Raw genomic sequence first — 26,968 nt, forward strand, 5'->3', positions numbered from 1 at the left:
CCTGATTCAGAGAATGGCACCCCTTGGATCTCCACTGCCAACCTTTCATCATTTTACACTATATCAAGGCTCCTGAAAAGGATGCCAAGAGCGGGCTGAAGGTGCTGCAGCACTATAGGACTGCTGTCTTTCATTGCTTAGCATCAGTGTTGTACCTGGCATGTACAACTACCAGAGGTGAGTTGAACACCTTTTCCTCCACGGCATATGTGTTGAGACATTGTTGACATGGAGTGCCCTCTCTTTTGGTATATTTTCATACTGTTTTAATACAGAGACCCAATGTATGAACAATATATAATAAAATCTAAAGTTCCCTCTAGTGGCAGCTGCATGCAGTCAGAGATCTGAATCTAAAGAAATAATGAAAGATCTTACATAAATTTCCAATTTACAATTGCAGTGATGAAATCATCAAAACCCTTAGTTAAAATCAAGGAAATGAGTTAAGTACGAGAATCAACCATATTTTTGTAGAAAAGACTCAGCCCTCCCTTTTCCATCTGCCTTTCATCAATGGATAATTCCTTTCCAAAGATTGGGTTAGATGGGTTAGAGATCTTTCTGTACAAGCACTTTGATATGTTCTCCTCTCTACACAGGTGGATTTCTGTGAAAAGACACAGGTAATTATATCTTTGTATTGTGTTAGCCATTAGATAGAAAATATTAAAATTTCAGAGTCCTCAGTGTTTTATACCTTTTAATGGCTAACTGAAAAGATGGTAACAAATAGCAAGCTTTTGGGACTACTCAGATGTCTTCACCAGGCATAGTAACTGTAGCAGTATAGTAACTACTAGTGATGACGATGAGCAAGCACTAAAATGCTTGGGTGCTCTTGCTCAGGTCAAGCAAATTAGAATGCTCGGGTGCTCGACCCAAGTAACGAGCCCAATGTAAGTCTATGGGAAACCCAAGCTTTTTTGCCGTGACCCCCCCACCCCGGAGGCCTATTGAGGGTCTAAAAACTGCAGAAATCTATGGGAAAAGTGGTCAAATGACATGGGAACAGCATGGGGAAGACACCTGGAAGCATTTCTGACTCCCAGGTCACTGCTGTGAAAAATATTGCGATTTGAAATTTAGCAAAGAATATGTGTGTATGTATGCGGCTGTCTGCATGTGTGCAGGTGTCTGTGTGCATGTGCAGCTATTTGCATGTGTGTGCGGTTGTCTGTGTGTTTGCGTGTGTCTGCAGGTGCATGCGGGTGTCTGTGTGTGCATTAAAAAAAGCAGAAAAAATGCAGGTATCATTATTTGCAGCCTTTTGCTGCATAAAACTCATGGACAGAAACTAAATTTTATTAGCATGGACAAAGAGACACAAGTTAGCCCGAAAAATGCACCAAAAAACCACAATGAAAAACACAGCAAAAAAAGCACCAAAACTGCAACAAAAAATGCACCAAAAACGCACCTAAACCTGCTTCTTTGACTCAGCTTCTTTCCTGCCAAGAAATCAGGTTTTGCCGCAGAAAAAAACGCAGCAAAATGCCCAGTGTAAACATACCCTTAACAGCAAACTGGTGTCAATAACTTCGCTAAGGCTAGGTGCGCACATTGCGGATTTGCTTATGGAAATTTATGCGTAGTTTCTGCCTCACTTGACAGAAAACGCAGTAGAAATTGTGATGTCATTTTCCTGTTCAACCGCTTCTTTTTCATTCTCCATTGAAAACCATAATATCATTACATACCATGTTCAAATATAATGTTTACACACACAAAACAAATATAAGTGACTATTTATATATATATATATATACACACAGTATATATACTATATATATATGTATATATATGTATGTAATACCAAGTCCGAGGTTTAGTAATGAACAGATGTTGGCCAGATACCCTCATTAATAAAACGGTACATAAAGAGTTAAATAAGGATGCACAAACACACAAAATCTGCGTGAAACGCAATATCTTTTCAAAACATTTTCTATAAGAATTGCATGGGCTCCCTCGTAATTTTCGTAACCAGCAAAGGAAAAGCAGATGGCTGATGATTGATGTTAATATTCTGGGAAGGAGCCAATAGCCGTAAAGCCTCCCAGGCTAATAATATCAGCTCACAGATGTTACTGCATTGCTTAATCCCCGACTCCCTCACCTCCTGCAACAAAAATGAAATAATAAACCAGTGCTGAAATCTCATCTCTCGAGATTTCAGTTCCGAGATCTCCAGCTGCGCTTGCACGGTGGCCATTTTCCAGGAAGCAATCCACCGAACAGACAAGAAAACATGGATGGAACGTCAGAGCCCCCACGCAGCATGGGACAGAGCGCGGCGGCAAGCACCGGGGGACAGAGCGTGGCGGCAGCACACGGAGGACAGAGCGCAGCGGCAAGCAGCAGATACCCGCAGCGGCAGCACAGATAAGTTATATTTGCATTGTAAGATGCACCCCTATTTTCCCCCCAAATTTGGGGGAAAAAAAGTGCGTCTGACAAAGCAGAAAATATGGTAATTTATTTCAGATATTCAAAACAAAAATTGAAACTCTTATATTATATAGAGTCATTACAAACAGAATGATCTATTTCAAGTGTTTATTTCTGTTAATGTTTATAATTATGTCTTACAGCCAATGAAAACCCAAAAGTCATTATCTCAGTAAATTAGAATACTTTATAACACCAGCTTGAAAAATGATTTTAAAATCCAAAATGTAGGCCTATTGAAATGTATGTTCAGTAAGTGCTCTTAATATTTGGTCGGGGCTCCTTTCGCATCAATTACTGCAAAAACGGGGCATGGCATGGAGGCGCTCAGCCTGTAACACTACTGAGGTGTTATGGATGAAAGCCCAGGTTGCTTTGATAGCAGCCTTTATCTTGTCTGCATTGTTGGACCTACACCAGCAGATGACATAGCTCCCTAAATCATCACTGATTGTGGAAACTTCACACTAGACCTCAAGCAGCTTGGATTGTCTGTCTCTCCCATTTCCCTCCAGACTCTGGGACCTTGATTTCCAAATGAAATACAAAATTTGCTTTCATTTGAAAACAACTCCTTGGACCACTGAGCAACAGTCCAGTTCTTTTTCTCTTTGACCCAGGTAAGATGCTTCTGGCATTGTCTATTGGTCATTAGTGGCTTGACATTTGTAGCCCATGTCCTGGATACATCTGTGTGTGGTGGCACTTGAAGCAATGACTGCAGCAGCAGTCCACTCCTTGTGAATCTCACCCAAATTTTTGAATGGCCATTTTCTTAACAATCTTTTCAAGGCTGTGGTTATCCCACTTGTTTGTGCACCTTTTTCTACCACACTTTTTCCTTTCACTCAACTTTGCAATAATGTGCTTGGATACAGCACTCTGCAAAGAGTCAGCTTCTATAGCAATGACCTTTTGTGGCTTACCCTTCTTGTGGAGTGTATCAATGACTGCCTTCTGGACATCTGTAAAGTCAGCAGTCTTCCCCATGATTGAAACAGACTATAGGACCTCAGGAAGCTTTTGCTGGTGTTTTTTCTAATTCTAATCTACTGAGCTTATGACTTAGGTTTTCTTTGGCTGTATGCCCTCATCAGATTCTAGATTAACAGAAATAAACACTTGAAATAGATCTCTCTGTTTGTTATAGCTCTATATAATATATGAGTTTTACTTTTTGTATTGAACAATTGAAATAAATTCACTATTTAATGATATTCTAATTTTGTGAGAAGCTCCTGTGTATTTCTTTTACATTTGTGAAAGTTTGAATGCCTGATATTGAAACTAGTTTTAGCTGGGCTCATAAAATGCATGTTTTATTGCACGATTATTTAACCAATTCCGACATGGATCTTAAAGGTAAGTAGACCAGCCTCATCAGATCTAAAAGATCTATATAATAGTATATGCATTTTGGCATATTTGGTGGCAGATCTGCTGGAAATCTATGGTAGGTTATTTTACATGTACAGTGTACTAATAATGGATGCTGCTCTGTCACTAGTAAGTCTTCTTATGTAAAATACTGTATGGTAGTTTATTAGTACCAAAAGTAATATTTTATAACAAGAAATAAAAAAGCTTTTACCATTATTATTGCACGGTTTTTGATTGTTAAAAATCTTACCTTGAATTAGTGTTAAGTTTTTTAATGTAATTGAACGTTCCCAGTCTTTTAATTTGAGGTCATTAGTGACTTGATTCAGTATTTTCACTTCTTCTTTCATTTCTTGTTCCAGGATGATATATTTCTCATTTACATTAGTGAAATTTATGGAGGCATTCTGAAAATATGTGTACTGTTGCCCAATTTCCTTTAAATAAAAAAAAACATAGAAAATATTTACAAGGTAATATTTGTTTTTAGAGCTTGAAATAACACGTGATTTTTGTGATTTTCTGGTGCAAGTTTGTGTGCCAAAATGGCACATGTTATTCTAATCTTAAAGGAATTTTCGGGTTTTGGATAAACCTTGTCCCCCCAATTAGTTGCAGTTTTTTTTTAATATTTTTCTTTGTTTTTAGGTTTCACTTTGAGATGTTCCCACATCTTTAAACAGTAACCATTGTTTTTATTTCTTCATAAATAAATAGTACACATGAAAATAATAAACTTTGTAATATATCTTAATAAAGAAATCTGCTTCTTTCTCCTTGTGGACCAATCAGTCATTAACAGAATTCTCAAATCTCAGGAAAAATCTGTGTTCATTGAATTCCTATTACAGAGATAGTAGTTGGCAGTTGGTGCTCATAAACTTCTTTAGAGAACTGCTACTGTTTGAGGAGCACTTGCTGCAGAATGTCTGTTTCTGGCTAAAGCTCCTCCTTCTTCTATTTTCATGGAAGTTTAGAATCACCAACTGTCATCTATCTTAGTAATGGGAAAGTCTGTCTTCACTGGATACAGAGTTTACCAATGACGGTTACTCTTTGTGCTTCTGATGAAACGTGCATTTGAGGAACTTCTCTAGCATGGACGCATTTGTAGGAAATCAATAGCTTTAAACATTTATTTAGTATAGCATGATTGAGTCCTGTAATATCTCCAGCTTATCATAGTCATAAGCATTAAGTTATTAAGTACCCAACGTTGTTTCTATTTTATATTGTTTTAATGCACCTAAAATACTTTGCAAATAGTCTTCATTTATAATATCAAACCATGTTTTGTCAAGACTCCTGTATAGACATGTTCCAATGGTTGCAGACTGCAATCAAACCCTTTTCCAGTCTAACGCTCTCTTCCAAATGTGCCCTACTTTTTGCTAGCCGAGCAATTGTGCATTAGCGAGAAGTACAGGACCGATGATAGTGCATAATATCATAAGATTAGGCTACATCATCTTTGCAGTCTGTAAGCAATGAGACAGACATTGTAGCGGAAGAAAAAAAAATCATTTTTTTTTTAATCAAGGTAGTCTACAAAGTTCTTTTATTTCTTCTATTAGATATATGGATGCAATCATCATTGGAGAAACTCTTAGGCTGTGTGCACACGCTGCGGATTAGGTGCGGATTCATCCGCGCGGATTTTGTAAAATCCGCAGGTGAAACCGCAGGTCAAAAGACCTGCGGTTTTACCTGCGGATTGCTCTGCGGTTTTGCCCTGCGGTTTTTCATCTCCTCAATGGAGGAGATGGCAAACCGCAGCAGAATCTGCAGAAAGAATTGACATGTCAATTCTTTCTGCGGATTGAAAACCGCAGATAATCCGCGCGGAAAATTCCGCACCGTCTGCACTGCGGTTTTTGATTCCCATAGGGAATCATGGTACTGTACACCGCAGCAGAAACTGCTGCGGGTCCGCAGCGGCCAAAACCGCTGCGGAACAAATCCGCAGCGTGTGCACACAGCCTTAAGGTTAACGACATCGGATCACATTTGTTAACCAATTTGCAATTTCTGATGTGAAAATTCATATGAAAAACACGCAGGGCTGCTATATTTTATGGTACTTGTAGTGCTTTGTGTGTAATTAACTTACCTCTTCAATTAAATAGAACTTTTCAGAAATGGTTATATTTATGTCACGCATTTTTACTTTGCTGTCGTCCAATGATGCTGTTAGGAGCTTGACCGTATTTTGGACAGTTTGGACTTGATCCTCATTCTTCTTAGACTGCAGAGTGGCATTATTCATCATTTCATTTAGTTTTTTCAGTTCTTCTGAGTTTAGTGAGGCTTGTGCTTTGCAATTTGAGAGGTTTTTTTGTAACTCATGTATGATCTGAGTGTAATGATGTCGGTTGTCTGTCTCCACTTCAGTCTTATTTTTTTCAGCATGAAATTTTTCTTGCACATTTTGTTTACTTTGTTCAAAAACAGCAGAATGTCCTACAAAGCAGGAGACAAAACAGGCGCATAACGCACACTTTACACTTTACAGTACAGTTGTGGACAAAAATTTTGAAACTGATACAAATTTTGATTTCCACAAAATTTCACTCTCCAGTGTTTTTAGATCACTTTCAAGTAGAGTTGAGCGATACCGTCCGATACTTCAAAGTATCGTATCGGATGGTATCGGCCGATCTTTAAAAAAAGTATCGGTATCGCCGATTCCGATACCGGAAGTCCCATTCAAGTCTATGGGACTTCCGGTATCGGAATAAGAAAAACCCTTTCCTGCCCTTGTACAGCCTCTCTGGGGTCTGTACGGGCCTTTCGGGGGGCTGTGCCGGCCTGCCAGGGGGTCTGTGCAGGCTCCGGTGGTCTGTGCCGGCCTGCCGGGGGGCTGTGCCGGCCTGCCGGTGGTCTGTGCAGGCTCCGGTGGGCTGTGCCGGCCTGCCGGGGGGCTGTGCCGGCCTGCCGGGGGGCTGTGCAGGCTCCGGGGGGCTGTGCCGGCCTGCCGGGGGGCTGTGCCGGCCTGCCGGTGGTCTGTGCAGGCTCCGGGGGGCTGTGCCGGCCTGCCGGGGGGCTGTGCCGGCCTGCCGGTGGTCTGTGCAGGCTTCGGGGGTCTGTGCAGGCATCGTCCGATGGGACTACAAGTCCCATCGGGTGATGCCTGCTACCATGACAGTGATTGACACATTAGCCAATGATGGGACAGTAATAGTCCTATCATCCGGCTAATGTGTTGAATGTAAAAAAAAAAAATTACATGCTACATACATACAACATGCATACTACATACATGCTACATTCATACTACATACTACATACATGCTACATACATGCTACATTCATACTACATAAATACTACATGCAACATACATACTACATATATACTACATACATACTACATATATACTACATGCATGCTACATACATACTGCATGCTACATACATACCACATATATACTACATACATACTACATACATACTACATGCATGCTACATGCATGCTACATGCTACATACATAACACATATATACTACATGCATGCTACATACATAGTACATGCTACATGCATGCTACATACATACTACATGCTACATACTACATATATACTACATGCATGCTACATACATACTACATGCTACATACTACATATATACTACATGCATGCTACATACATACTACATGCTACATACATACTACATATATACTACATGCATGCTACATACTGTACATACTACATGCTACATACATACTACATATATACTACATGCATGCTACATACATACTACATGCTACATACATACTACGTATATACTACATGCATGCTACATACATACTACATGCTACATACATACCACATACATACTACATACATGCTACATGCTACATATATACTACATATATACTACATGCATGCTACATACATACTACATGCTACATACATACTACATATATACTACATACATACTACATACATACTACATGCTACATACATACTACATATATAATACATGCATGCTACATACATACTACATGCTACATACATACCACATACATACTACATACATGCTACATGCTACATATATACTACATATATACTACATGCATGCTACATACATACTACATGCTACATACATACTACATATATACTACATACATACTACATACATACTACATGCATGCTACATACATACTACATACATACTACATGCTACATACATACCACATACATACTACATACATACTACATGCTACATACATTCATACATATATACTACATGCATGCTACATACATACTACATATATACTACATGCATGCTACATACATACTGCATGCTACATGCATGCTACATACATACTACATACATACTACATGCTACATACATACCACATATATACTACATACATACAATACATTCATACAATACATACATAGACATACAGTACATATAACATAGAGTAACATACTTACCAATACTTGTCACATTGTTCCCCAAAGCCATTGTCTTTTCCGGAATAAATATTAACATAACAAACCACAAAAATACTCACCCACGATCCGAAGCAGTCCACGAGTGTGTCCCACGACGATCTTGGGTAGAGAACTGCAGCATCAGCTGATGCTGCCGTTCTCTACGGGCTGCAGGAATCCAATGACGGAAGGTAGGTATCCTTCCGCACTGTATTCCTCCGCCACTTAAAAAAAAAAAAGTCCCTAGTCTCACTTTATGCCATTGCTGTGTGGGAAATGTAGCATGTAGTATGTATGTAGCATGCATGTAGTATGTATGTAGCATGCATGTAGTATGTATGTAGCATGCATGTAGTATGTATGTAGCATGCATGTAGCATGCATGTAGTATGTATGTAGTATGTATGTAGTATGTATGTAGCATGCAGCATGTATGTAGCATGTATGTAGTATGTATGTAGTATATATGTAGTATGTATGTAGCATGCAGTATGTATGTAGCATGCATGTAGTATGTATGTAGTATTTTTTTTTTTTAACATTTAACACATTAGCCGGATGATGGGACTACTACTGTCCCATCATTGGCTAATGTGTCAATCACTGTCATGGTAGCAGGCATCGCCAGATGGGACTTGTAGTCCCATCGGACGATGCTTGCACAGACCCCCGGACATCAGCACAGCCCCCCGGCAGGCCGGCACAGCCCCCCGGCAGGCCGGTACAGACCCCCACATGGTGCACAGACCACCGGCAGGCCGGCACAGCCCCCGACAGGCCGGTACAGACCCCCACAGGGTGCACAGACCACCGGCAGGCCGGCACAGCCCCCCGGCAGGCCGGTACAGACCCCCACAGGGTGCACAGACCACCGGCAGGCCGGCACAGCCCCCCGGCAGGCCGGTACAGACCCCCACAGGGTGCACAGACCACCGGCAGGCCGGCACAGCCCCCCGGCAGGCCGGTACAGACCCCGGGCAGTCCACACAGCCCCCCGGCAGGCCGGCACAGCCCCCCGGCAGGCCGGCAGAGACCCCCGGAAGGCCCGAAATGACGGCGCATCATGATGCGCACACACCGCGCATCATGATGACGTCAGGCTGTCAATCAACTGAACTTCCGATTCCGATGCCGAATTCCGATATTGAAAAAATATCGGAAGTCGGTATCGGAATTCCGATACAGCAAGTATCGGCCGATACCCGATACTTGCGGTATCGGAATGCTCAACACTACTTTCAAGTGTTCATTATTTGGTGAGTATTTTAAATCAGTATCTGTAAGCCAATATCAGAAATGAGGAAAAAATACAGAAGTGGTGACGTGTTTCTAATATACTTTTCTTCTGATTGTTCATCTCCTGGTTTTGGCTTACAAATATGTAACAAGAAAACATGAGCCCTCTGCAGGATGTGCAAGATGTTTCATTAATGAGGAGAGACTGCCATCTGTTGGTCAGCTGAAATCAAGTGGTACCAAAGTGTGCTGGAAAATTTTCTGGGGGAAGGACCTTGTGTGCTGAACCAGATAAGGTGACCCTCTGTAAGGACTTCCCTGATATAAAACACCAGCACGCAAACCACAAAGAGATTTGGTGCCAGGGAAGAGAGAGGGGCAGACGTGCTCCAGAGACACAGCTGAGACCAACGTGACAGGTCTCAGCAGGGAGTCTGTGCTTTCTGGGTGTCAGTCACCATTGTCGGGTGTTGGAAGATATCCCCGAGTACGGTTTATGCTTGTCAGAGCCATAATGTGCATCCTGTGCTGGTCATGCCTCCAAGGTCCAACTACACATGTCAAGAACTGAGGACCAGTCCTCTTTGCCCCAAGCCTGAGAGACTGTTGCCGATGGTCAAGCAGGGAAGAGCCGTGCGGCGACTGCAACAGAACAGGCATGCCTCTGAGATTGGAGGACAGAAAGTGAGCAGGGCTGTCACTTCCAGCTATCATCTACAGTACTGGGGTTGGCTGGGACTAGGATTTACAAGTTGAGATGGTGTCGTTTGGTGCGTGGAAGCCTCAGCGGGCTTTAATAAAATACGTCAGGAAGAGATTGCGGCCAAGTGGGAAAACCCCTGACCCCCGCTGGGGCTAGATCTTTAAGTGAGAAATCACATGGTGACTCCCAAGACTGGGCACACCACTAACATTAAGTACTGAGAGACTTTCTAGCTTGTTCGTAACCTATTGTGATCCCATATATTGTTCAATTGCATATTTACTAACCCTAATTGTTTAAAGGTTATTGCTGCATAAAGATGCTAAAATGTCAACCGCTGGCTGTTTCCTCTTTGTGATCTCTGTACATTGCATCCAAGCACCTGCATTACAAATATTCACCAAATACTGAACAAGTGAATGTGGCCTTGTCAGATATTTCTATAATTTATGAAGTCCAATTGTAAGCATTTCGTACGTTTTTAAACTTCTATGGACAAATACATCAAAGTTAAGGAAACATTCAATATTCACAGCATTGACCCTTATTTTTCAAGGCCTCTGCATTTGCCCTGGCAGCTAGATATCAGTTTCTGGGCCAAATCCTGACTGATGGATGCCCATTCTTGCCTAAGAAGTGCTTGAAGTTTATCACAATTTCTGTGTTTTTGGTTGACCTTCCCTTTCTTTAAGATTGAATACAGGTTCACAATGGGATTGAGATCCATGGGTTCCTGGCCATGGGCTCAAAATGAGAAAGTTTGTTCACCAAGCAACATAACATTACACCAGTCCTCTAGTGCAATTCCTTGACTATCTGCAAATTAATTTTCTCTGATTAAGTGCTCTTTTGAGACATCTAGAAGAATGAGATTCAGTTAAAGAAAAGGCAAGCGCCACAATGGGTCCCATGTCATCCCAACAGCAAAGCATCCTGAGACCATTCATGTGTGGGGCTGCTTTTCGTCCAAGGAGTGACTAGGCTCACAAATTTGCCTACAAACACTGCCATGAATAAAGAGGTGGTATCTAAATTTCCTCAATGAGAATCTTCTCCAAATAATCTAGGAGCAATTTGGTGGTAAACAAGCAGAGTGCCATGTCACTAGTCAAAAGTGATAACTAAGTGGCTTGAAGAAAACCACTTTGAAATTTTGGGTCTATGGTCAAGAAACTCTCCAGATCTCAATCCCATTGAGAATTTGTGGTCAATCCACAGGAAATGGATGGATAAACAAAAACAGAGCGTGTGATAAACTCCAAGCACTGATTAGGCAAGAATGGGTTGTCATCAGTCAGGATTTGTCTCAGAAGATGATATCCAAAGTGCGAAGGTGAAGGGCAGAAGTGTTAAATACTAAGAGTCAATGCTGTAAATATTGAGTCTTTGCAAAAGCTTGATGCATTTGTTAATAAAAATTTACAAACTTGTGAAATTAGTATAATTGTACTTCAGTAACCAGCAACACATCTGACTTGAGGATCTAAAAATAGTGAAGCAGCAAACTTTGTGAAAACTAAAATATGTGTCAGTTTCAAAATAATTTGTCCAGACTGTATATATGCAATACACAGGCAAAACACTTAGCAACAATTAAAAATTATTAAAACAAATACCATTTTTTAATATCCTCCATGACAGGATATAACCACCTTTACCCCTTTGGTGATTTGCATGTTAGTGACCAGGCCAATTTTTACAATTCTGACCACTGTCCCTTTATGAGGTAATAACTATGGAACGTTTCCATGGATCCCGAAGAGTCTGAGACTGTTTTTTTGTGACATATTGTACTTCATGATAGTTGTAAAATTTATTTGATATGACTTGCATTTATTTGCAAAAAAACAGAAATTTGCCAAAAATTTTGAATCACAATTTTCCAACTTTGAACTTTCATGCCCTTAAATCACAGAGATATGTCACACAAAATACTTAATAATTAACATTTCCCACGTATATACTTTACATCAACACAATTTTGGAGCCAATTTTTGTTTTTTAGGAAGTTATAAGGGATAAAATTTAAACAGCGGTATATCATTTTTACAACATCATTTTGTTTTAGAGACCACATCACATTTGAAGTCACTTTGAGGGGTATATATGATAGAAAATACCCAAAAGTGACACCATTCTAAAAACTGCACCCCTCAAGGTGCTCAAAACCACATTCAAGACATTTATTAAACCTTCAGGTGCTTCATAGGAATTTTTGAAATGTTTGAAAAAAATGAACATTTAACTTTTTTTCACAAAAAAAATTACTTCAGATCCAATTTTTTTCATTTTACCAAGGGTAACAGGAGAAATTGGACCCCAAAAGTTGTTGTGCAATTTGTCCTGAGTTCGCTGATACCCCATATGTGGGGGTAAACCACTGTTTGAGCACATGGCATAGCTCGGAAGGGAAGGAGCGCTGTTTGACTTTTTCACCGCAAAATTTCCTGGAAATAAGATCGGATGCCATGTCGCATTTGGAGAGCCCCTGATGTGCCTAAACAGTGGAAACCCCCCCACAAGTGACATCATTTTGGAAACTAGACCCCCTAAGGAACTTATCTAGATGTGTGGTAAGCACTTTGAACCCCCAAGTGCCTCACAGTAGTTTAGAATGTAGAGCCGTAAAAATAAAAAATCATATTTTTTCCACAGAAATGATATTTTCGCCTCCTATTTTTTACTTTACCAAGGGTAACAGAAGAATTTGGACCCCAAAAGTTGTTGTGCAAATTGTCCTAAGTACACTGAGACCCCATATGTGGGGGTAAACCACTGTTTGGGCGCATCACAGAACTCAGAAGGGAAGGGGCGCCAGATTTTACTGTTATGGTTTGCAGGTGCTATGACCCACTGAGAGAGCCCATGAGGTGCCAGAACAGCAGAACCCTCCATAAGTGACCCCATTTTACAAACTATACCTCTCAATGAATTCTTCTATGAGTGCTGTTATCATATTGACAGCATGGGTGTGTCACAGAATTTTATACGATTGGGCAGAGAGGACAAAATAACTACATTTTTGACACCAAATTTTTGTTTTAGCCAAAGATTTTACATTTCCACACAAGAAGTGAGTAAAAATGGCAACAAGATTTCTCCCACAATTTCTACTGAACGTGGCAATACCCCACATGTGGCTGTACAGTGCTACTTAGTCATGAGGAGAGACTTGGGAGGAACCGAGCACTATTTCCCTATTCAAGTGAATCCGTATGTACTCATGTCAGGGTGTTTCTATGGACTGTGTGTCCATGGACAAAACATGCCGACATGTCCGTTTTTTAAATGTCAGCACGGGCCACAAAACATCCAGCACACGTGCATATGCATAATACATCCATGTTACAAGCATCAGCGTCGGGTAAGAAGCGTTACAGTAAGTGCTGGTTCCCAGCACCGGGTGCTGAACACGACTCTCATCATTCTCACCTTCTATGCCGGTGATCGGCGCAAGCCGGGGAGAATGATGAGAGTTACAGTAATAAAGAGACAGCAGGCAGCGGCTGATGAGACTTTTACTCCCATCAGCCTACCTGCTCCTGCTAATAACAGTGACAGCTGGAGCGGTGGATGAGAGTATTCATCTGCCGCTCCAGTGCTGTAAATAAATACTGAAATTTTTTAAAAAATGGCGTGGGTTCCCCCCTATTTTTGATAACCAGCCAGACAAAAATCACAGATGGGGGCTGGTACTCTCAGGCTGGTAAGCTGGTGGTGGGCTTGATGTCACTGGACAATACAAAGGTGACATCAACCCCACAAATATGAACCCCACTTGCCACCGCTATAGGGCAAGTGGGAAGAGCCAGGCAAAGTGTTAGAATTGGCGCATCTAATAGATGTGCCTTTTCTGGGCAGCTGTGGGCTGCTATTTTTAGGCTGGGTGGGTCAACATCCACGGCCCCTTTACAGCCTGCAAGGGTAGGCTGATCATTATCCACCACCTGCTGGCCTCTTTTATTACTTAAATGTGACTCTCATCATTCTCCCCTGCTCTGGCCAATCGTCGGCAGAGCAGGGGAGAATGCTGAAAGCAGTGTTCAGCGCACATGCATGCCACATGTGTACCGCAAGTATTACACACACAGACACTGACATCTCTGGTACCGGAAATATCAGAACATGATAAAGAGGCGCTATAGCGGGTTTTTATGTTTGACTGCTGTCACACCCTGAAAGTTGCTTTTTATTGCAAAAAATAGTTTTTGCATCATCATATTTTGAGAGCTATAATTTTTCCATATTTTGGCCCAGAGGGAGGCAGAATGAACAAAAACCAGCAATTCATGAATTTCTTTTGGGGGGGAGGGTTTATACCAAGGATGTCGTCTAAGGATAATATCTGAAATAATGCCTGAAAAATAACTCCCTGCTATAGATGCTTCATTATTATTATTACTATGCTTCACTATTACTATCAACCTGACAATCGATCTGCTTCTTCCTCAGGTATGTGTCCTGCCTGCAATACCGTCATCACCCATCTCTTATGAACCCCAATCAATCACCCCTGTATCTGTTTCCTATCAATGGTATGTGTCCTGCCTGTAATACCTTCATCACATCACCCATTTCTCCTGAACCCCAATCAATCACCCCTGTATCTGTTTCCTATCAATGGTATGTGTCCTGCCTGCAATACCTTCATCACCCATTTCTCCTGAACCCCAATCAATAACCCCTGTATCTGTTTCCTATCAATGGTATGTGTCCTGCCCGCAATACCTTCATCACCCATCTCTCCTGAACCCCAATCAATCACCCCTGTATCTGTTTCCTATCAATGCTTTATCTGTCCTTTTAGATCTGACCATTTGTTTTTGTTTTTTTTCTCTGAGTTCTAATTAATCGTCTCCTGTGTCTGACCAGTCTCCCTACTGCTCCTCCCTCCTTCTGATCACACCTGGCTTGTTTGATGTGCAATTGACTTCTTATAAATTCAGACTCTAAGGTCTGTCTGACCTCGATCTGTCTTTCCAAGGATGTCGTCTAAGGATAATATCTGAAATAATGCCTGAAATGAGCCTGAAGTGACCAGAAGGTACGACTAAACCCTGCATTTAAATGTACTAAATTTCTTTTGCCTTCAAAATTACTCTTACCATGATGACATACGCTGTAACTGTTTTGGCTCCTTTAATCCTCACTCTCCTTCGCTATCCACAAACCCCAGCACCCGCTAACCAAATAGTAATCTCTCCTTCCCTCTTGCCTCCCCACCTGACCTCCTCAGCTGACCTGCTCCTCAACCTCAGAACTCTCCTAATAAAATACAAAACAAGCCACCCACCCTCCCTCTCCCACATGCTTTCCCTCTCTCTGCTTCTCCTCACTGCTGGCGACATATCTCCCAACCCTGGACCCCCACAGCTCATACCTCCCATTACTACCCCCTTCTATCGTTTCCAAACCAACACAAACACCAGAAATCTTTCCCATCTCAAATCCGTGCCCCTGACAACCACCACCCTGCTCCCACTCTCTGGATCACTCTGGAATGCCCACTCCGTCTGCAATAAACTCCATGTGATTCATGACCTCTTTACCTCTTGTAAATTTTCCTTCCTTGGCCTCACCGAAACATGGCTGACACCCTCCGACACCGCCTCCGCTGCTGCGCTATGTTACGGCAGCCTCCACTTTACCCACACTCCTCGCCCTGGCAACAGACATGGCGGAGGAGTGGGCCTTCTCCTTTCTTCCAACTGCACCTTCAGCCCAATCCCACCTCTTTCCTCCCTTGTCCTCCACTCTTTTGAAGTTCACTCCATCTGCATCTATTCTCCCTTCAACCTCCAAGTGGCCGTCATATACCGACCTCCAGGCCCGACCACTTCCTTTATTGACCAATTCTCTACCTGGCTCCTTTACTTTCTCTCTGCTGACATTCCCTCCATCATCATGGGTGACTTCAACATCCCCATTGACACCCACCAGTTGGCAGCCTCTAAACTCCTGTCCCTTACTTCATCCTTTGGACTTACTCAGTGATCCTCCTCAGCCACCCACACAGATGGACATACATTAGACCTGGTCTTCACCTGCCTCTGCTCTCTTTCTAGCTTCACTACCTCCCCTCTCCCTTTATCTGACCACCATCTACTCACTTTCTCACTTTCTCATCCCTGTCCTCCTCACCTGTCACCCACATCCAGCAGCATGCACCCCCCCGGAGAAACCTCGCACATCTAGACACTCGCACACTCTCTGACTCTATTCTACCACTGTCCTCCATAGCTTCACTCCACGACACTGCCACTGCCACTAGTTTCTACAATGCCACTCTTGGATCAGCCATCGACTCAGTCGGCCCTGTTATGCATAACAGAGTGCGACAAACCAATAGACAACCCTGGCACAATAACACCACTATAAAGCTTCGGCAAGCATCCAGAATTGCAGAACAGCGCTGGAAGAAAACACATTTGCAAGATGACTTCACTGCACTCAAACAAGCAACTCTTGCATTCAAATCAGTTCTCACCTCTGCTAAACAGGCCTTCTTTACATCCCTTGTATCTTCCTTATCCCACAACCCCAAACAGTTGTTCAATACTTTTAACTCCCTCCTCCACACACCACTGCCACCTCCGACTTCCTTAATCTCTGCCGAGGACTTTGCCGCACACTTCAAAAGCAAGATAGACCAAACACGGCAAGTCTTTATTGCCCAACCACCTCAACCCCTTTGTATACCAGACCAATGCCCAAACCCCATGACCTCTCTCTCAAACATCACTAAAGAGGAGCTTAATCGCCTCTTCTTCAAATTGCACCTCGCAACCTGTGCACTTGACCCCATCCCATCCCAACTCCTCCCCAACCTCACCACCACACTTATCCTGTCCCTAACCCACCTCTTCAACTTATCACTAACTTCTGGTACCTTACCTTCTGTTTTCAAACATGCCACAATCACACCTATCCTTAAAAAGCCAACCGTTGATCCAACAGCCACGTCCAGCTATCGCCCAATATCGCTGCTCCCATTCACTTCTAAACTCCTGGAGCAGCATGTCCACATTGAACTTTCCTCCCACCTCTCATATAAATTGCTCTTTGACAATCTACAATCTGGCTTCCGCCCCCATCATTCCACTGAGACAGCCCTGACCAAAATTACCAATGACCTACATACAGCCAAAGTTAACGGACAATACTCTATACTCCTGCTTCCAAACCTGTCCTCTGCTTTCGACACAGTTGACCACTGCCTCCTACTACAGATCCTCTCCTCCTTTGGCATCAAAGACCTCGCCCTATCCTGGATCTCCTCATACCTTTCCAACCGCACATTCAGCATCTCCCACTCACACACTCCTCATCCCACCCTCTCTCTGGTGGAGTCCCCCAAGGCTCTGTTCTAGGACCCCTACTCTTCTCAATCTACACACTTGGTCTGGGGCAACTCATAAAGTCCCACGGATTCCAGTACCAAATTTATGCCGATGATACTCAGATCTACCTCTCTGGCCCAGACATCATCTCTCTGCTCTCCAGAATCCCAGAGTGTCTATCAGCCATATCCTCCTTCTTCTCCCCTCGCTTCCTCAAACTCAATGTGGACAAATCTGAACTGATCATCTTTCCCCCATGTCACAGATCTTCCTTACCCGACCTTTCTATAACAATTGACAACATCACGCTTTCCCCCGTACCGGAGGTCCGCTGCCTCAGAGTAACCCTTGACTCTACCCTGTCCTTCAAACTGCACATCCAAGCTCTCTCCACCTACTGTCGCCTCCAGCTCAAAAATATTTCAAGAATCCGTTCCTTCCTCAACCCTCATTCTACTAAAATGCTTGTACATGCCCTCATCATCTCCCGCCTCGACTATTGCAAACATCCTTTTCTGTGGTCTCCCTGCTAACACCCTTGCACCTCTCCAGTTCATTCTCAACTCTGCCGCCCGACTAATTCATCTCTCTCCTCGCTACTCCTCCACTTCTCCCCTCTGCAAATCTCTTCACTGGCTTCCATTCCCTCAGCGTATCCAGTTCAAATTACTAATACTGACCTACAAGGCCATCTATAATCTGTCTCCTCCATATGTCTCTGAACTAATCTCCCGATACCTTCCCTCACGTAATCTCCGGTCCTCCCAAGACCTCCTTCTCTCCTCCACACTTATTCGCTCCTCACCCAACCGCCTCCAAGTTTTCTCCTGAATAACCCCCATCCTCTGGAATTCCCTGCCCCAACACATCCGGCTATCAACCACACTCGGATCCTTCAGACAGAACTTGAAAACCCACCTCTTCAGGAAAGCCTACAGCCTGCAGTGATCCCCGCTGCCTCCTCACCACTACTGGAGCTACCGCCTCACCATCACTGGAACTGCTGTAACCCCCCAACCTACTGTCTCCTTCCCTACCATCCTGTAGCATGTAAGCCCGAAAGAGCAGGGTCCTCTCTCCCCTCTATATCAGTCTGTGATTGTTAGTTTGTTTGTTTGCTGTAAGTGATATCTGTAATCTGTATGTAACCCCTTCTCATGTACAGCACCATGGAACCAATGGTGCTATATAAATAAATAATAATAATAATGTGTGGTAAAATTGATAAGGTAGTTTTATTCTTCCGGTCAGTACGATTACAGCAATACCTCATTTATATCATTTTTTATGTTTTAGCGCTTTTATACAATAAAACCTATTTTGTATAAAAAATAATTATTTTACATCGCTTTATTCTGAGAGCTATGACTGTTATATTTTTTCCGGTGATGGAGCTGTATGGGGGCTTGTTTTTTTGCTGGACAAGATGGCGTTTTCAACTGTACCATGTTTATTTATATCTGCCTTTTTGATCAAGTGTTATTCCACTTTTTGTTCAGTGGTATGATGATAAAGCATTGTTTTTGCCTTGTTTTTCTTTTCTGGTGTTCACTAGTGATGAGCGAGTATACTCCTTGCTCGGGTTTTCCCAAGCATGCTCGGGTGTCCTCTGAGTATTTTGGCGTGCTCGGAGATTTAGTTTTCATAATCTCAGCTGCATGATTTGCGATTGCTAAACAGCTTGAATACATGTGTGGAATGCCTGTTTGTTAGGGAAATCCCACATGTATTCAGCCTGTCTACAAGTCACAAATCATGCAGTTGAGACAACGAAAACTAAATCTCCGAGCAAGCCAAAATACTCAGAGGACACCAGAGTATGCTCGGGAAAACCCAAGCAACGAGTATACTCGCTCATCACTAGTGTTCACTAAAGGAGTTAACTAGTAGTACAGTTTTATAGGTCTGGTCGTTATGGACACGGCAATACCAAATATGTGTACTTTTATTGTTTACATTTTTTTTCATTCAAATATTTATTTAGTGATAGAATATATATATTGATTTTTTTATTATTATTTTTTTTAAAATATTTTTTACAATTATTTACATTTTTTTTACTTTTTTATAACTTTTTTACTTTTTCCCACTATGGGACAATCATTTTTTGCAGGCTGATCGCTTCTGTAGCATGCAGATGAAGTAGCAACTGCATGCTATAGAAGTTGTCAGCGCTGCACTTAGTGCACTAAAACTGCACTGAGAGACTTCCTCATCATGCACTGAGCATGACAAGAAGTTTCTTAGCTCTGGTGACCTGGATGTCGTCATTATGACATCAGGTTACCATGGCAGTGATCGGGACCCCACGTCACCCTGTGGGGTCTCTGATCCCAGAGACCTGCCTGCCTGCTCATGTTCGATCACAGCATTTGAGGGATTAAAGTGCCGGGAGCGGCCTATGACCACTCCTGGCACCTAGTGCCAGGTGTCAGCTCTGAGGATCAGCTGACACCCGGCGGCGATCGGCTGCGCACCCCCTCGTGCTAGGCTGTTCACAATGACGTACTATACCATCCATAGTCAGACTGGCCCAGGTCACTTGGCATTATAAAACATCAGATGGCAGAGAGGTGTTAACCAATATACTCTGTAATGGGTGTACTGGTGGAACAGTTGTCAGCAGTGTTGTCTTGCATCACTAAAGTCCTGGCCTGAAATAGCGGCTAAGAACAGCTAAATGATTTTACATGTAGCTATATCTGCACTTAATTCCATTCAAGTGTAAATCTTTACAAAGCCTACATAAAATACTGCACACAAAAATAAAATAGGGACATCCTGTTTGGTAAATTTCAGAAGTGCAGCCTCAGGATAAATCTTTAAGTGATTATACCTGAACATATGAGTAATTGTCAAGTAAATCAAGAGGCTTTTATAACATCTAATGGTAAGTCTAATTAACGAAGCACTCCTCCTCCTCTCATGAACATTTTTACCCTCTTACTATATTGCAATATTCATATTATACAGCACTGTGTTCATACAATTGCTCATTTTGCCTTTCTACCTAGTTAAATTTTCTCTTTTCCATTAGGTCTATGGCTTCACAAGATTAAAACTGACTAGCGGAATCCTTCTAAGTTCTATATAGAAACAGGTTTTCTCTTCCCTGTATAATCATGAGTCACTGCAAAGGTCCCCAGCAGTGGAAGTGGGAGCAGCAGGAATTGAAGGGGGAAATGACTTGTGCAGGGAAAAGAGCTTCCCTGTTTCTACATAAAGCAGAGAAAAGAGAGGAATTAGCTGGGTAAAAAGGCAAAATGAGCAATTGTAAGTAGACAGTGCTGTATACTATGATGATTGGAATACATTAAGAGGATGAAAACTTTGATGGGAGGAGTGCTTCTTTAAGCAATGCTTCAATTACATTAGTCTTTACTATACCTTTTAGTTTAATAGTGAAGACAATGAGGCCTAGGACAATAATATACAGTATTACTATGGCCACAATGGCAATCTTCAGTTTCTTTTCAATACTTTTCATTTTGTTACCTAAAAAATAAAGATGACATTTCACTTTCTGTGCATTAATATAAAATATTGTAAAGCAAATCTACATATTAAAGAGTTCTTTCAGGAATGAAGCCACTGCTCCTCCCCCCTTCCATGTGCATTATGGCACCCCTACCTGCAGTTCTTTTAAAAACAAGGTTGCAACTACACTGGCATGCATTTATTTGTATGCCATGTATATTAATTATAGTGAGCAGAAAGAATTGGATAGTGATTAGTGATGAGCGAGCAGTAAAATGCTCGGATTCTAGTTACTCGTACTGAGCAATTCCTAATGCTTGGATGCTCGTTTCAAGTAACAAGTATAATGGGAGTCAATGGGAAATTCAACCATTTTTTTGGCACACCCTATAAGAATGTCCTGAGGGCAGTTAAAATGTTGAAATGGATGGAAGAAGTGCTGAATGGAAGGAGAATAGCATGGGGAAGTCCCCTGTAAACATCCCAGGAAAAAAAATTATATACATTCTTATCCTGTATGATGACTTGTATATAAGGCACAATTTAAAAAGGGTTAAAAATTAAGTTAATCATAATTAAAATTTTTATTAGAATTGGAAATTTGAGTGTTATATATGAAAGAAGCAAGAACTACCAACTGTATAATGGAAGAAGGACTCAGATACACCCAGTATTAGACAGATATAAAGGAGGGTGTCATATGCATTCTGTTCATATAGTCTAGTGGTACTGCTAGACTTATCAAGGCTATGCACTAAGTGCAAAGCTTGCCAAAAATTACAAGCAGGGTCATCCATAGAACCTTGAAGCCACCAACTGCAGGACCTCATTCAAATATTGTGAACAAAGTGTAGTTGTGGCACTCCTCACTCATAAGAGCTCTGCAATCAGAGCAAATCCTGCCAAAAATTAGAAACAACATCATCCATAGACCCTTCAAGGCAACAACTGGAGGGCCCCATTCAAATATTAAGAAAGTGTAGTTGTGGTATTCCCACACTCATAAAGGCTCTGCACACAGTAAAAAGCCAGAAAAAAATTATAAGTAAGGTCATCCATAGACTCTTGAAGAAAACAAATGGAGTTCCTCATTCAAATACTGAAGATTAAAAACACTTTATGTGTTGTTGTCATCTGGGGGTGTGGAGAAGTCAGGGCTAATCCAGGTTTGTATATTTTTGTCAGTGTAAGCCTATCAGCATTTTCTGTTGACAGGCGAAAGCGCTTGTCTGGTATAACCTAGCCTCGGCGGCACTTAAACCCGCTCAGACTAGATGCTAACAACAGAGCAGCACAACACCTCAAAGACATAGAGGGACAGCTTATGCCAGGTGTCCAGCTTTGAGACCCAATAGTTGAAAGTCTAGGTATTGCTTGGCCATCTTTAAAAACTTTTCTCTCCTTGTCAAAAATACTCAATCATCAGGGGCTGAATGCTGGATGGGTGTCATGAAATTGGCCCAGGCCTTTGACCGTGTACTCTTTTTGGACAAGATGAATATAATGAGAGTGTCACAGGAAAGGCAGAGGTACATAATGTTGGCCATATGTGCCAAGCTCCCTACAGCCAACACTTCCCTGTCACAAACATGAAGACAACTTTCCATCTCTTCCTCATCCTGGGACTCGACATAGTGGGAGGAATGAGGGTCATGATGAGGATTAAGTGATCCAGACTCTTTGGTGGCTAGACTAGTCTGTGTGGAAGACTGGGTAGTGCTGCTGGAAGCATTATCTGCTTTCAAACCGACCATTTATTTGCACTTGTCTTGCTTCAAAAGAGGTGTCCCATGCCTCCTTGCTAATTAGGCAAGCAGCTATGTGATATGCATGGGTGTGTTGCTTGTGTTCCAGCAACAGGTGCAGTTGCACTGCTCCACGTCCTCACCGTCTGTGTGCATCATCATCAGCACTTCCACTTCCCCCGCCTTACACATTTTCTAATTGCTAGGTCTCTGGAAACCAAGTTTCCCTGATTAGTTGAAAATATTTTTTAAATATTTTTTTTTCATAAAAAAAAATTTGGTCACCTATAGCAGGCAAATCGTTTTTTTTTAATTTCAAACCACCATAATTTCACTCAAAGCTGATTAAACCATATAGATGACAATACAGTTAATCTTTTCACAACAAAAAAATGTGGTCACATGCTACATCTATATATTTTGCAATAGAATGAGAAGCCCTAATCCCTGCATAGAGGCTGTATTCAGCCAGTCTCCCTGGTCCAGCAGCTGTCCCTAGGCTAAATGCAAAATGTATCACATAAAAGCAACAAAACACAAGATTAGCCCTTAGAAGGACTGTTTGAAGGTTCTGCAAAGTATCGCGACTAGAGGAGTCTGATTCCTAAACGTGTGCACAATGGCCTGAACAACTACTCTCTCCCTCAAGTTAGAATTGTACCTGAGCTGTGCGATGGTGTCAGTGTGCCGAGTGTGGCAGCACTGGTCCTTTTATAACCTCTGATGAAGTAATGCCAGCTAATCACGGTAGTGTCATTACCAAGATGGCTACGATATTGCAGTAACTGGCAGGCAATCCTTGCATGTTTTTGGTTGTGTAACAGGCACCTAATGTGCGGTGTGGTCATTTGAGCATTAAATTCGAGCACAAACCAATGCTCGGTGAGTGCCGAGCATATCAGAGCACCCAGATATTCAAGTGATATCCGAGTATCAGCGAGCACACACGCTCATCACTACTAGTGATGAATTATCTGCCTTTTTAACACATATATTAAAGACCTTGCAAGGGGCATACAGAGTAGAATATCAATATTTGCAGATGACGCTAAACTCTGCAGGGCAATCAATGCAGAGGAGGACAATTTTACATTACAGGAGGATTTATGTAAACTAGAAGATTGCGCTGATAAATGTCAAATGTGCTTTAATGAGTAATCCGAACCTCGCACCTCCGTCTCCAAGACTTCTCTCGTGCTGCTCCAGCTCTCTGGAATGCACTTCCCCAGACGATCAGACTGATACCTAGCCCTGACCTATTCAAGCGCGCTTTGAAAACCCATCTCTTCAAAGAAGCCTACCACATCAACTACCCAGCAAGCTAACTTTGCCCTGTTCCCTCCTTCCAAATATTATTCTGAATCTGCACCCTACTATTCATCTGTCTCCACACCCTTCATGCACATGATAACTGCACTTGATACTTGTCTATTGCGCTTAAACACACGGGCTGATGACCGGATCATGCAGCTTTATATGAAAATCCCTATTATAATTGCCAGACCTGAATTAACAAGCATTTCTCACCTACTGTGTCCCCCCATTTCCTTGTAGATTGTAAGCTTGCGAGCAGGGACCTCACTCCTAATGTCATTGTTTGAATTGTCTTAACTTGTATTGAATTTATTGTCTGTACATGTCCCCGCTTAATTGTAAAGTGCTGCGGAATATGTTGGCGCTATATAAATAAAAATTATTATTATTATTATTATTAATGAGGATAAATGTGAGGTCATGCACTTGGGTAGAGCAAATACGATGTATAATTATGTGCTTAATTGTAAAACACTGGGCAAAACCATCAATGAAAAAGACCTGGGTGTATGGGTGGACGACAAACTCACATTTAGTGGACAGTGTCAGGCAGCTGCTGCAAAGGCAAATAATATAATGGGATGCATTAAAAGAGGCATAGATGCTCATGAGGAGAACATAATTTTACCTCTATATAAGTCACTAGTGCGACCACACTTAGAATACTGTGTACAGTTCTGGTCTCCGGTGTATAAGAAAGACATAGCTAAACTGGAGCGGGTGCAGAGAAGAGCGACCAAGGTTATTAGGGAACTGGGGGGTCTGCAATACCAAGACAGGTTATTACACTTGAGGTTATTTAGTTTGGAAAATGAAGGCTTAGGGGTGATCTTATTACAATGTATAAATATATGCGGGGACAATACAAAGACCTTTCTAATGATCTTTTTACTCATAGACCTGAGACAGGGACAAGGGGGCATCCTCTACGTCTGGAGGAAAGAAGGTTTAGGCATAATCACAGATGCAGATTCTTTACTGTAAGAGCAGTGAGACTATGGAACTCTCTGCCATATGATGTTGTAATGAGTGATTCCCTACTAAAATTTAAGAAGGGACTGGATGCCTTTCTTGAAAAGTATAATATTACAGGGTATATAATACACTAGTTTCCTTGATATTACATTGATCCAGGGAGCTTGTCTGATTGCCATATGAGGAGTCGGGAAGGAATTTTTTTCCCCAATGTGAAGCTTACTGTTTGCCACATGATTTTCTTTTGCCTTCCTCTGGATCAACGTGTTAGGGCAGGTTAGGATAGGATATGGGTTGAACTAGATGGACTTAAAGTCTTCCTTCAACCTTAATAACTATGTTACTATGTTACCCAAATAAATACGGTAGTTCAAGTCCAGATCAAACCAATGAAAAAATACTTTATCTAGCTCAGTATCAAAAATGGTCAGTGTGTATATTAGATGTGTTGAGGACATAAAGTATAACACTCAGCTTTTTTCCTTTTGAGCTATCATTGGAAATCGTAGTGAAGAAATAATGTAATTGGGCAACAATACAATAGTAATGCTGAAATACTGAATCTACCATACAATTTACGACAAAAAAAGATTAAACACATTTATGCTACACATGTGCTGTAAAATCTCAGAAGAAGTTCATGCAATTTAAATGTTTTCTATTTAATTGGGTCTAGGTTAATGTTAAAGCATTGTGAAAACTCCGAAAAAGGGGTTGTCTTTTAAAAAGAGCCACTTTTCTAACCCTTGAGCTCAAAATCACTGCAGGGGACTTGTAGCATTATATAGCAACCATTGAAATAAAAAAAATGCATGGACAGGTCAGGTCCACCAGTAGTTCTCTGTTTTTGCTCATACTTGAGTTTAAGGTTGACAATATTCCTAGTAGGACATTTGTAGAGGGGTTCTATTCTTAGGCAATCCATTTAACAGGTACCAGTATTAAAAAGTTGTCAACGTTATACAGTAAGACTATTGTTCACTTTAAATCATACAGTAAAAATAGTAGTTTAATCTAAAGAGAGAAATTAATTCAAAATTTTCTTGTTAGTACCACTTCTATTTAGTATAAGTCCACCAAAGACCCATATCTAACACATGGTACATATAGCCTAGACTAGATGACCAACACAGGGAGGGAACAAGAAGACAAATCCCATGAGAATGCTATACATCCATTTAAAATTATTTCTTTAGCTATAATATATATTAAAAAATAATAATTATTTTATTATAATTGCATTCTTAACAGCTATAATTTAGTACAGTAATAAAACATATGAAAAACTTACCACTTGGTATAAAAGATTTTATTGACTGATCATCCAATTGTTTATATTCTAGCTGGTCAAGACATGTGGCATCCTCATCATTTCCAGATGATTTTGTCCACATTGCTATTAGACTCTGTGAAATTAAAGAAAAATAAAGAAAAAACAAAACGAAAATAAAAGTTTGAAATCATAAAATATTTGAATGAAACATCATTAACTTTAAATAGATAAGCAGATAGATGATGGTGATAGATAGATAATTAATTAAAATCAACTCACCATTACATGAAATGTTAAGAAATGCTTTGAAGAAATTCAAGTATGCTAATCAGCTGCTACAATTTCCATAGAAAGCTAAATGTTACTTGTGTCTAATTTTTCTAAGAGAAAGGGCGATGACAAGATGTAACACAGAAGTCACTGATGTTATGCAATATGGAGAAATAAGTCACATGATAAGTTTTTATTTATTTATTTTCTATGGATACATCCTATTTTTTCAGTACTGTCAATTTGCTTTCACACATATCATGCATGTATTCTGTACATACGACGTACATAGTTAATCTAAGAAATTATAAATATATATTTTCACATGTTTTTTTTGTCATAGAAAAAATGAAAGTCTTCGAAGAC

At 41.3% G+C, this 26,968-nt stretch overlaps 1 protein-coding gene across 1 annotated transcript in view; it reads right to left on the reverse strand.

The window, feature by feature from the left end:
* MSR1 (macrophage scavenger receptor 1) overlaps window positions 1–26,747 on the reverse strand; it is a 60,696-nt gene extending 33,949 nt beyond the window's left edge. Inside the window, exons 1-5 of the mRNA XM_073583602.1 lie at window positions 26,612–26,747; window positions 26,351–26,465; window positions 20,936–21,043; window positions 5,942–6,291; window positions 4,082–4,268 (exon numbers count right to left, since the gene is read on the reverse strand). Of these exons, the coding sequence (XP_073439703.1) occupies window positions 4,082–4,268; window positions 5,942–6,291; window positions 20,936–21,043; window positions 26,351–26,465; window positions 26,612–26,614 (763 nt within the window). The 5' untranslated portion in view covers window positions 26,615–26,747. The remainder of the gene's footprint in view (window positions 1–4,081; window positions 4,269–5,941; window positions 6,292–20,935; window positions 21,044–26,350; window positions 26,466–26,611) is intronic.
* Between the last annotated feature and the right edge of the window lie 221 nt (window positions 26,748–26,968).

Source organism: Dendrobates tinctorius, unplaced genomic scaffold, assembly GCF_039654945.1.
Source record: "Dendrobates tinctorius isolate UK_male_01 unplaced genomic scaffold, ASM3965494v1 ptg000079l, whole genome shotgun sequence".
Lineage (NCBI taxonomy): Eukaryota > Metazoa > Chordata > Amphibia > Anura > Dendrobatidae > Dendrobates > Dendrobates tinctorius.